The 12,141-nt window shown below is 31.5% G+C and overlaps 1 protein-coding gene across 1 annotated transcript; it reads right to left on the minus strand.

Annotated features, from left to right (window-relative positions):
- Nucleotides 1-3,812: 3,812 nt before the first annotated feature.
- LOC139885739 (uncharacterized) lies at nucleotides 3,813-7,339 on the minus strand. Its single transcript, XM_071869496.1, has 12 exons — nucleotides 7,215-7,339; nucleotides 6,734-6,982; nucleotides 6,537-6,617; nucleotides 6,337-6,432; nucleotides 6,162-6,245; nucleotides 6,004-6,073; nucleotides 5,828-5,910; nucleotides 4,913-4,992; nucleotides 4,644-4,742; nucleotides 4,449-4,560; nucleotides 4,198-4,287; nucleotides 3,813-4,092 (listed from the first exon to the last, which is right to left on the minus strand). The coding sequence occupies exons 2-12, from the start codon at nucleotides 6,977-6,979 to the stop codon at nucleotides 4,054-4,056; spliced, it is 1,080 nt and encodes a 359-aa protein (XP_071725597.1). The 5' UTR covers nucleotides 6,980-6,982; nucleotides 7,215-7,339; the 3' UTR covers nucleotides 3,813-4,053.
- Between the last annotated feature and the right edge of the window lie 4,802 nt (nucleotides 7,340-12,141).

The raw sequence follows: 12,141 nt of genomic DNA on the forward strand, positions 1-12,141 counted from the left end.
GGCACACTATGGACCTCCGATTCACATGTAACTTGTTCTAACATGCTCATACATGGTTAAAAACCTCAGAAAAATAGTTCGGGGCCCGACCCGAACGTGTTGACTTTTTCGTTGACTTTGACCGACCAAAGTTTGACTTTTTGTCAAACTTAACCAAATGATTATACAACCTTCCTAACTTGTTTATATACTTGTATCTTGCATGAAACATGACAATTTGATTCACATGCTATTATGATCGAGTCTTAACGAGCCATAGGACTAATTGAACATCTTTGACCTATCGTGTTTACCGTTATTGATACAACCTATTGTTTAGGTCAAGACTAGCATTGTTCTTTGCACACGTTTACTTGTTGAAGTACTTTACTACTCGTGCACTCAAGGTGAGATCATAGTCCCACTTTTACTCTTTTGAACTTACATTTGGGATGAGAAAACATAAACATTTCTTTTACTAAGTGAACACAAGTACAGGAAAACAAACATTCTACATACGAGTTTAGAACAAAATCCTCAATTCGATTATCATTAGTTACACTTGCCGGGTGTAAGCGAGAACTTATGTTGTATGGATCCATATGGGTTTGACAAACCCTCATTCAAACGGTTCGCTACCGTTTACGAATGAAATATATTTTCGAGAAACAGTGTATGTTCTAGCACTAAGTGATGGGGTTCAATGGGAGAAATGTTAAGCATTGATAATTGGGTGCTCGTGAAACAACTTTTGGAATGGTTAACTATTAATTCGATGTTGCAAATCTTGTGGTTCAATCTACTTATTTACTCACTTACTTACTTAAACCTATGATTTCACCAACGTTTTCGTTGACAGATTTCTATGTTTTTCTCAGGTCTTTGAACGATATGTGTTACATGCTTTCGCTCATTATTTTGATACTTGCTTTGGATGTCGAGTATTTATGCATACATGGAGCATCTTTTGGCTACTTTTAAATTGTGTCGCATAGGTTTCATTTGTACTTATAACTTTGTAACGTAACTTTTGGATGAACAATTCTTGTAAACTAGAGAACACTCTTTACTTTTGCAATGAATGCGACATATTTTGGTCAAACGTTATTTTAAAGACTTATGACCACGTAACGGGACCTAAGTAGTCGGCGCCGTCAAATGACAATTTTGTCGGGTCGCTACACATAGAACCCTAATTTGGAAGAGCCGTTTTGGCGATTCCAGTGCATAGGGGAGATTATACTCGATCTCCCATGGCCAACCGCTGTTTCTCTGTTTAAATCATTTGTAAGTGTAACGTTTATATTAATAATATTGATTTATGTTTGATTGATCATGTTTATCTCTTTCGTCTTTGATTTTGCTCGAATATGGTTGTTAATGATCCTTAATTGGATCAAAAAGATTTATTGGCGTCTTGACTGCCGTTTAGAGCCTAAAGTTGAATTTCAGGCAGGATTTAAAATTCATGAAAATTTGATTATACCATTTTTATGGCGTCTCAATTTTATTTTTCTATTTTTTTAATAAAAATTCCTACTTATTGGTTGGAGGTCCATTCGGAAGCAATCTCTTTATCCGTCGAACAGAGAGAGGGATGAATTTCACTACTTTTGAGAGTGTTTCACTCTGAGTGAAGAAAATGACTTCTTTTTATTCTCGGATAGGTGAAGTATTGTCTACATCGCACTTCCCCATACACCACATATGTGTTATTGGGTTTTGTTATTGTCGTCTTTGTTAATCCACACGTCCCATTAAACAATGCGATATAGAAAATATTCAAATATGTATATGCATATAAAATCATAATGGGGAACAAAGAAAAAGGTACAATATAAGTGTACTAGTGAAATGACCTGTGGAACCAAGTGCATTAGTGAAATGACCCGTGGAACCACGAGTTTGGTTAAACGAAACAGTTTAATGATATGTTTTAGGAATTAAGTGAATGTAAATGCTAAAGTCATTTAGTTTAATGACCCGTAAAATCACAGAGTCATAACCTTATGAAGAGCAACTCATGTTAACAAAAATCAAATTCATTCCTGTCATTTTATCGAACATGTGGTATGCATCTAATAAATTAAGATATGTAAAAACTATATAAAAAAAAATTATGATGAAATACGTTTATCCAAATTCAAAAATATCATGAACCAATAAATGGTATGAGCCCTAAACTCATAACCAAGAATTAAACAAAGATAATCTAATTGATAAACTCTTTAATCAAAAGATTGATTCAGCTGAAAAGACTTGTGATGAAGCTTATAGTAGATGAAAAGATCATTAAAAGATGGTGTAGAAGATGAATGAAACTATTTTTTGAGGAGATAAATTTGAATTCTTTGTAAAAGAGAGTAAATAAAGGCGTGCGATTCGTTTGAGTTTTATAAGGTTTTAATTTGATTTGGGAAAAAGGGAGATATTTTAAGGACGGCGATTTGTATCTGTATATGCTTTTTGATTTAGCGATTATATTGCAGAGCACGAGGTAATTTTATTTACCATAGAAAAATAAATACTCCGTAAATTAAAAAAGGAATAAAGGCTGCATATTTTGTTAATTTATATCTTAATCATAATTACGTAGTAATTGTAAAGATTAAATTTAAATTGTAAATTTAAATTGATTATGATGTCATTCAAGTGGGTTAGATTTTTTTTTGATTTTTTTCAATGAAAAAAAATAACTATTTATGATGTCATAATATTAACTATAGATAACCGACTATTAGGCGATAGATTAGGTTAGTCAGCCCAACTCCCCAAATCCGGTTCTGGAAAGGTTGTGGAAAAGATAAAGAGTGATGACATAGAGTTATGCAAAGTATATAAACAATTATTTCAATAGACCTAGTGGTGATATAAGTGCCTACATAATGCATCATTTGATTCTTAAATAGTATCTTCTTATTTATTTCTACCATGATTTGACTTATTACTTTTACTGCGGGTAACTTATACTTCCGACGAGCCTGGCATATAATCTTAGATTATAGTCACGAGTCACAAATCTTTGCTCGGACACCGATTTCTTTTGATTCCCGGGTTGAATTAAACTGAGATCAAGTCATCAAGGGAAGGCAATGAAAAAGAAAATACCTAAATGAAAGTTGATGTTAGATCAGCGGGTGTGTAATATATTTGTAAGATGATGTTATGCCTTCAAATCATTTGAATATTCTCTGTTATACAAGTTAAAAGCATCTTCTATGTTCCATATCAATCAAATAAGGTATTGCAAACTTTGCCACTAGTCAACTCTCATCTTATCTATGAATCTATCAATCAAATAAGGTGTCATATCTTCTAAATCGTTGATTTATTTCACGCTAAAAAATATATGTTGGGGTGGTAAGAAAACGATCATAAATAACATGGTTAAAATGAATACACACGTAAACTTTATTCGTTTAACCGTTATCTTTATGTTCATGCTTCATTTACAACATGACACTATATCACGTCTGATCAAAACATCAATTATACACTACATTTGCATAAATATTTGCAAGTTTCTTATGCTGCACCCTTTTTGTCATAACGTATCGTGTATATCCACGCATCCATCACCAATTTAAATTGGTAAAAAGCCACAACCAACATTGTCCAGTTTTAATACATCCCATGTCTAGTCCCAATATAAAGTTAAACTTCACAATGCCCATCAGGTCGTAAGCTTAAGTTTGTCATATAGTAACAAACTTATTAAATCAAGTGTGGCTATGTTGGAATGAGAGTGGGTATAAAAGGTACGACTATCAAAAACTCAATTCTTCGTTTATTTAAACCAACCTAAATAAATGGAGTGTCTTTATAACAAAAGAAGCACGACAATGTCACACACAGTACTAAAATACGTTTATTGACGAAATGCATGTACAGCAACCCACAAAACCCGATTGTCATAGATGAACTTCTTCAGTTAAAGTGATTAACAGAACTCTTTAGACTTAATATAATTAAATAATTTAGACCAATATGATAATTATCTTCGGTCACATACAAAATTGTGAAAATTGGAACAGCAATTATGGCTAAACAAAAAGGTCATATACCAATGCCACATCAGAGGAAAAACCTTCTTCTGCTAGTGTCCATCTCCGGCTGTGGTACAAAAGAAACGGAAGAGGGTCACATAAGATGAGCAAACAACAAACTGCAAGTATAATTAAAAAAGAAAACGCTAAATTAAGTGAAACTGGTTATTACCTTGTGAACCCACTCATACTCCCCACCTTTCGTATCAAATGTCCCATGCTGTAAACTCGTTAATTTTAGAGTGAAACGAGGGCCACATTCCTGCAAAGTATCAAGGAAAGTAACAATATTAATCGATTTTTGTATTCACCTTCAACCCTATCCATTTCAACTCCCAAAAAAAATTACCCATAACTCAACCCAACCACCCATATTGCAACCTCTAGTTTTGGCCCCTACACAACTATGCAAGCTTTTTTTACCTGTAGACGGGCAACTATTTTCCCTTTAAGGGTCTTCTTCTCCTCTTCAGTATCGTCCTTGTTATTTTCTTTTGCGGCATTCTTTTTATCTTCCTTAGTTTCAAACACGTACCTACACACCCATCGAGTTATTTTACCTTTAAAAAAACATATTTCAAGAATAACTGTTACAATATGTGATCATAAATAGCTCACCGGTGATGGCGGAAGAATATGAAATCTCTTTGATTGTGGAAGGTAACAACTAGTCGACCACGAAATTCAGGATCTTGAGGGAAAAGTGATTGTATTAACCTGAATTTAACAGGTGGCCACTTTTTAGGTATTTAAGATACACAGAGACCAAAATCAAGCAAATTATGCAAATGAGAACAATGTAGGCAGAGAACATGTGCTCGGGTTGCAGGCCCAACATAATAAATTAGTAAAAGGTCGTGTAAGTGATTAACAAAATAATTATCTACCTTCCAACACGATGACCCAGCCGTGTAGTAAAGTTGTTCATCACTAACTCAGGTTTATGACCGGTTGGATTTCCATGATTCTGTAGTAAAATATAAAAAAAATGTTAAATTACCAACACATTACCTTTTCCACTTTAATAGGTCAAAGTAACCCTATTATCAGTTTTGCAAAAAAAGGGATTAAACAGAGATTAATTGGCGATTAAACGAAAATCTAACACTTCCGTTAAGTTTAATGTAATTCGCTATAAAAAAGGTCAACGTCGATTAATTCGGTCAAACACGATAAAACGGGATTGATTCGGGATTAAACGGGAATAATTTGGTTTAAAAAAATATTTAATCAATTATTCATTTTTGAAACTGTTATATTGAATATATTTATATTTATATTTATAGTTATTATTTATTTTTATTATATTTATTTTAAGAAGTCAACATTGGTCAACATGATGAATCTCCAAATTGTCGATTAATCCTTCAAATGCCCCGACCGATTAATCCCCGAATAGCGTTTTTTACAACCTTGCCTATTATAAACACCTACACAAATAAAACAGCTTCTAAACTACAAACTTGCATAAATTAATTCTATATATCAAAAAAGAAATCGGTAATGTAGCAGTTAAGCTCCGAAGCATATGTGAATTCAATATTAATTAGGGTGCAAATATGGAATTGCACATTGTGCCAGCCCCTTGGGCCTAAAACACCTGTAATGCCCCAATCTATAAGCAAAAAACAATAGAATGACAACATTATCTTACTACTTGTGTCACAGTAAAATTGGTCAAGTATAGACTACTAGGCATGTTAAAAAGTAAACTAAAAATAACCAAACAATATAAGCAAATAACAATATATCTTGACGGAAAAGGGATATAAAAATATGAACATGTAAACAGATATATCTACCTTAAGATCCTTATGCAATACAAGATTTGTCAGCTTGAAATGAGCTGTAGGTCCATTGGGCAATCCAATAACTAGGAGAGCATCTGTAAATAGTCAACAAAATAGGTAGGTATAATATAAGAAACGGGATGATATACAATCACGATTCAATGAAAGAATACCAGATGAAAACAAACCTGGTTCTCTACGACTGGTGTGGACAACGATAACAGACGTATATTCTTTGTTGTTAGCATAATCCACAATCTGATAATGGTCGCTAAACATCTTTGAACCATATTTCCAAAGAAAATAACTAACAAATATATAACGAGCCAGAGCCCTCAGTCCGTACCTTTTTCAAGTCATAGGTTCCTCTCTTATAGTACTCGGAATTGGGAATTATATTGAGCAAATCCTTTATCAAAGCTGGTCCCCTCTATATGTTGCCATTTCACATTCAAAACCAAACTTGAAGCTAAGACAATCAATCACTACAACAAAATCACAAACACACCAACAAACCCTACCGTTGAATTGAAACGACAAGTAGTCATCAGCACTTTTGGTGTCCGTTCATGGTTCAAAACTGAGCTAAATTCGTCAGCATCATTACCAGCAAAGAGCTGCAGAAGCATACATGACATATCATAATCACATACTAACACAAAAAAAAAGTATACATCCTGTTATCAGTTGATAGAGAAATAGATAGAATCAACAGACAAACCTCTTCATCATCAGGCTTGCAAATAGTTTCGTCAGCCTCTCTAGTGTTCTCAATTGTACGGGGAACCTTCCTCGGTGGAAGCTGCAAAATTAACATTAACATTAATACAAATATAAATTACAATGTCATCATAAACTATGTGAACAGAACATAACAAACATTGAAATGAAATAAGATTAATATATATAATAATAGACCTCCTCTCCAAGCTCAAGAGCTCTGCTCTCCAACGCTTCACGAGCCTTAGCGTTCTTTCGCTTCTCGGCTTTCTTCTCTTGCTTTAGCTTTGCGTATATAGCCATTCGTTTCTCTTTGTTTTTAATCATAGATGGTAACAACTGCGGTTTTACTCCGACTTTATCACCATCAGTTTTCTTACTATGCTTTCTCCCTGATTCATCGTCGTCGGAATGAACTTCTCGATCCTTCCGTTTATTCCCCATTACCTACTCAACGGAACAAGACAACATGAATCTAAACTACCACTTCTTTATGTATACAATTATATATATACACACATATATACTTAATCTATGATACAGATATACTTATATATCGTGCATATACAGCACCAAAAAAGCAAATTCAGGTATATATACAGATATATTGGTCTGTGTTTAATTGTGAGTGTGCGTGTGAGTGCCTGACTGATAGAAATTGAACAGGAAGAAGACTAACCTCCGATGATGATGTGTACGACGGTGATGGCGACGGAGGATTCACAAACAACAGTTGTTATGCCGGCGGCGATTTGTTATGGATAGAGAGTGAACAGCGAGGGAGGGTTTTATTAGGGTTTTGTTTTCCAATTGATTAGTTAACGGGGAAATAAACCGACCCGGACTGAACCCGGTGACTGAATTTTTTTTTTTTTTTTTTTTTTTTTTGTGTCTTTATATTATTTTACACCCCTTTTTTTTTTTTACAAATCTATCTACCTACCTACTTATATAAAAGAAAGTTTGTTCTAGCTTATTTGTCATTAAACCCGAATTAGCAGCACAAGATGCCATGTGTAATTTACGTTTACGTCAAAAATCAGTGTTTATGATTAAAACCAATTAAAGGAATTGATTAAATAACGATAACTTGGAGATTATAAATTAAATAAATTGATTTAAACAAAAAAAATTAAAAAACAAACATAACAAAACTCCCTCGTACTTTTTTTTACAAACCTTATCTCCATTCACAAACCCTATCTCCATTCCCTTTTCAAAATTCACGGCCTATTTTCTCTTTCAAATTCAAGGAAAAAAACGATGGTCTTATCTCGAATTAAGCAACGGAAAGCACGTTCAACGTTTTCGATCCCTTCCAAATTTTCAGGTTTATTTCGAAAATCTTACTCATTTATCATCATTCGACTTCAAGAGTAACATCTGTTAGCGTAAATTAAAGATTATTGATAACGATCATAATAAAATTTAAAATTGAAGATAGTAATACGCGTATTATTCAATTTCTAAACCATATGTCGATTCAATCAAATATGGATGTTAGTATATGGATGATAAGTGGGTCACAAGTTCATGGTAAGTGATACTCCAACCCAACTATGATGCAAATGTTTCACTTTTAACGTTGTTCCTTTGCTCCTATGTACTTTAATATTTATGATTACAATTGTTTTATGTTTTGGAAATGTAGGTTTGAGTATAGGTTCTTAACATGTGATTCTTGATTTTTATGCTGAACATATCTATTTATTTGTACCTTATGCATAGAATTTCTTATGGATGTCAAAAATTATGTAGGTTATCCTGGTGTTGATAGGTAATAATCTTTGGATGTCAAAATTTATGAAGGGAATTAGTGCTTACACAATATGTGAATGAGCCTCACCACTTTCCAAGGGTCACCTGGTGCTGTTGGAGGAGTTGATACAACTACTGGTGATGTAAGAGTTGAAATGGGTCGAGCGGGTTGAGTTGAACAATGATATGCCACAATTAAACCCATTTAGTGTGCAGGTTTTCTACCGTAAGAGGGACTTCACAATTCTATTTACCGTGTAGTTTTTCTACTGTATGAGGGACTGCACAAATTTTTTATTGTGTAGTTTATCTACTGTAGGTGGACTGCCCAATTCTAAAACGCTTGATATATCACGAATACTGATATGTATGAATTAGTGTTAGATTTTGGTGGTTTTGTTTGACTAAATCGCGCTTTGTTGGTATGTTATTACAGGAAGGAGAATGCAAATGGGAAGAAAAAGACTAACTGGCACTTTGTTTGTTTTGTTTGACTAATTGGCGATGTGTTGATATCTTAATGCATTCTTAAAATCTTATTTAAATGTAGACATCTTATGTGATCTTTTCAAATGTTTGAGGCGAAGTTGATCATATAAATTGATTCCTTACAACAACAACATATTAGTTCAATGTTGAAGCTCATTTCATCGTAGAATAAAAATTCCGTATCTACGTATAAGTAATTTTCAAAGGTTTGTGAGCAGTCGTGCAACGCACGGGCTCAAAGCCTAGTACGTATATATAAAAGATCACACGATGCAGTGGTGTTACATTCGGTCTTGTAAAATGGCTGACACGGCTATTGTAACGGACATCTTTATTTGTTTACCGTCGCAACGAATCTAAGAGCACAAAGTGTTCATGTTCATTTCACAGTGTCCATTTGGGCTTCTATTTTGTACACTGAAATTGACTGACAGTGTGTAAGGTAGAGGTGTCCACGGTGTCAATTTAAATGTCCATTTTTTATTTTTTATTTTTTTAATATTGTATTTAAATTAATTTAATATAATAAAAATAAAATAATAAAGTGAATTTATAAAATAAACTACATTAAAATTATTAAAATTCATAAAATAAACTAGATTACATTTATTCAAAACATTCATAAAATAAACTAGATAACGAATGTTTATGTATATACCGTGCCTACAAAGCATGTTGTATGATCTACTATGATATCAATTGTTATTCAATGTTATGTTTATTTAATGCATTACTTTTTATAAGGATCAACTTTTGTTTTGTTTGCTTCATGTGCAGTCTCCTTTATAAACCTCCAATTTTAGTCTATTCAGAAGTTTTATACCATGTGTCGTGTTGTAATTCATAGCGGTTCATGTTTATATTTTGAAGTTATTTCATGTACTCTAATTATTATGTAATTAGTTATTGTCACATGGAGTGATAAAGAGAGACCCTGAAAAAATTAATTGTAAATTGTAAAGGTAATATATCTTTTAATATTATGAATCGTAGTATCAGAATTTGTAAGTTTTTTTAGTGTTTTGTTGGTATATTATATATGAGTTATGAATTTTGTAGCAATTGCAAAATTCAATTAGTGTTCGTGATATGTTAGGCCTTAAAGGATGAAATTGTTAATGTATTTTCAGATAATTTGATATTATGATTGTAATTAATGATTGTTTAATTTCTTGAACAAATTAGATATTTGACTTTGTATAAATTTTTTGTCTTTTTATTTGAAACGCTTAAATTCAAATATATCAAATAAAACTATACGTGAAGAGATTATTATCGCATTATGTTTGACGACAAGTGATAAATATATATTTAGAGTGCAATATTAATTAAAATCAACAATATAACCAACATACTATTTCACATTGTCTTAACTCCATCAATTTAAAACTTTAATAATTACCTAACTACATTGTTCCCTTTAAGTGTCACGTTATTGTATGAATGACAAAATATTTTAAGTAAATTTGTTGAACTGTGGTACAACATGTGCAACGTACGGGCTTTGCCATCTAGTAACCTTTAAAATGAACGTCATTGCTCTGTTTTATCATTTCCATTGATAGCAACTCTATGTTACTAATTGGATATGTTAAAGATATTATTAGATACTTAATACGTAGTAACGGGTACAAAGTTATATATTACTGGTAACTTTTATTAGAAAATCAAATTATATTTAGCTGACTAGGAAATTTATGTTTATTAATATTAACTGTAATATATCATTCAATAGATTTCTTTAATTATATTAATTACTTTCACGAAACTGTGTATTTGTGCGTGTTAATTTAGATTATATTCTGGGATCATTAATTATGTTAATTACTTTCGTTAAATATCTACAACGTGTTATTAAGTGCTTAATGTGACAACCCGGAAATTTCTGACCAAATTTAAACTTTAATCTTGATATGTTTCCGACACGATAAGCAAAGTTTGTTAAGTTAAATCTCAAGAATTTTAAACTGTGTTTATACATTCATTTAACCTCGACCAAATTTCAATGATTCATGAACCATTATATGAACGAATATGATTATATGTGTATATGTGTATATATTACAACTTGAGAACGTTAACAAAGTATTAGACATATAATACTTTACATGAACGTATTTATTTCAGAATATATTTAAAATAATTATTAACGGAATTAAAAGATAATATCAAATGATTAAATTATCAGATACATTGAATTATGATTACGAGTCTCTGCTGAGAGGTCCACATTAATTTGAGAAATCTTCCCATTTTAACAATATTCGAAAGATAGTAAAGTGATTTACAAGTAAGAACAAATATGACAATTAACGAGAATTAGACAAATATTAGTGGAAGACTAAATTACATAGTAATCAACTGATGTAGTTTCTAAATGTACGAAAACGCTTTTCGATATAATAGAACTTGATTATTTAAAATGTCTTTGATTAAATAAACGTAAGTTGGAATGTTGGTTGTTAAATATATAGATAACTTGCAACTTGTATTTAAAACGTGTTCATTAAATATATATATATGTTTCAAATTAGTTAAGTAAACGATAGTAACATTGGTTATTTGACTCGATTACTATTTAGATATGTTTTTAGAATAAATGTTGGCGCATAAATGAATAACATCAAATTGAATTTTAAAGAATAAACGTTACGTATTATAATATATTGTAAACGATTTTAAAAGGGACCTTAGAAATATAATTAGTATTTGAAAAACTAAATATTATTAATTTCAAAATATATAAATATGCTAAATGAAAATGGATGTAAATATATATATTTTTATAAAATGATTAAATATAATATTAACTAGATACAAAACGTTTTGATTAATATTATCATATATATATATATATATATATATATATATATATATATATATATATATATATATATATATATATATATATATATATAACGAGACATTGATTTAAAGAAGCAAATGACCATAACACTCAAATATATAAGTTACATTTCAAATAATATAATTTATTGGTGAATAAGTCTAATTATCGATAAAGGTACACGTCGCGAAACGTAAAGCACAAGTTTTCTAAGCGTACGAAAGGACGTTCGAAAAACCGGAACCGGTACGTAAGTCGAGCGTCAACGTACAATTCATCGGTGCTAAAATTATAATTTAACTATGCACGAGAATATAATATAATATTTAATTAATTCTAAAGATTAAATATATTATATATTAAATAATATATATATATATATATATATATACTATATGTTACAAAAACCGTCGGAAGATGAATTAGTGCGTTTGAGATGTTTCTTGTGACCATGCGGTCGCATGACAAAACCAAAGAAACTCCATGCGATCGCATGGGGTGGTTAGGTGGCTCA

The sequence above is a fragment of the Rutidosis leptorrhynchoides genome, chromosome 1 (assembly GCF_046630445.1).
Source record: "Rutidosis leptorrhynchoides isolate AG116_Rl617_1_P2 chromosome 1, CSIRO_AGI_Rlap_v1, whole genome shotgun sequence".
Classification (NCBI taxonomy): Eukaryota; Viridiplantae; Streptophyta; class Magnoliopsida; order Asterales; family Asteraceae; genus Rutidosis; species Rutidosis leptorrhynchoides.

Bases quoted from the DNA above. Each gene is read 5' to 3' on its own strand.
- LOC139885739 (XM_071869496.1), bottom strand. From the start codon at position 6,979: ATGGGGAATAAACGGAAGGATCGAGAAGTTCATTCCGACGACGATGAA. The intron at 4,993-5,827 runs GTAGATATATCT...ATTTTACTACAG, and splicing joins TATTGCATAAGGATCTTAAG to AATCATGGAAATCCAACCGG. The intron at 4,093-4,197 runs GTAATAACCAGT...TTTGTACCACAG, and splicing joins AGTATGAGTGGGTTCACAAG to CCGGAGATGGACACTAGCAG.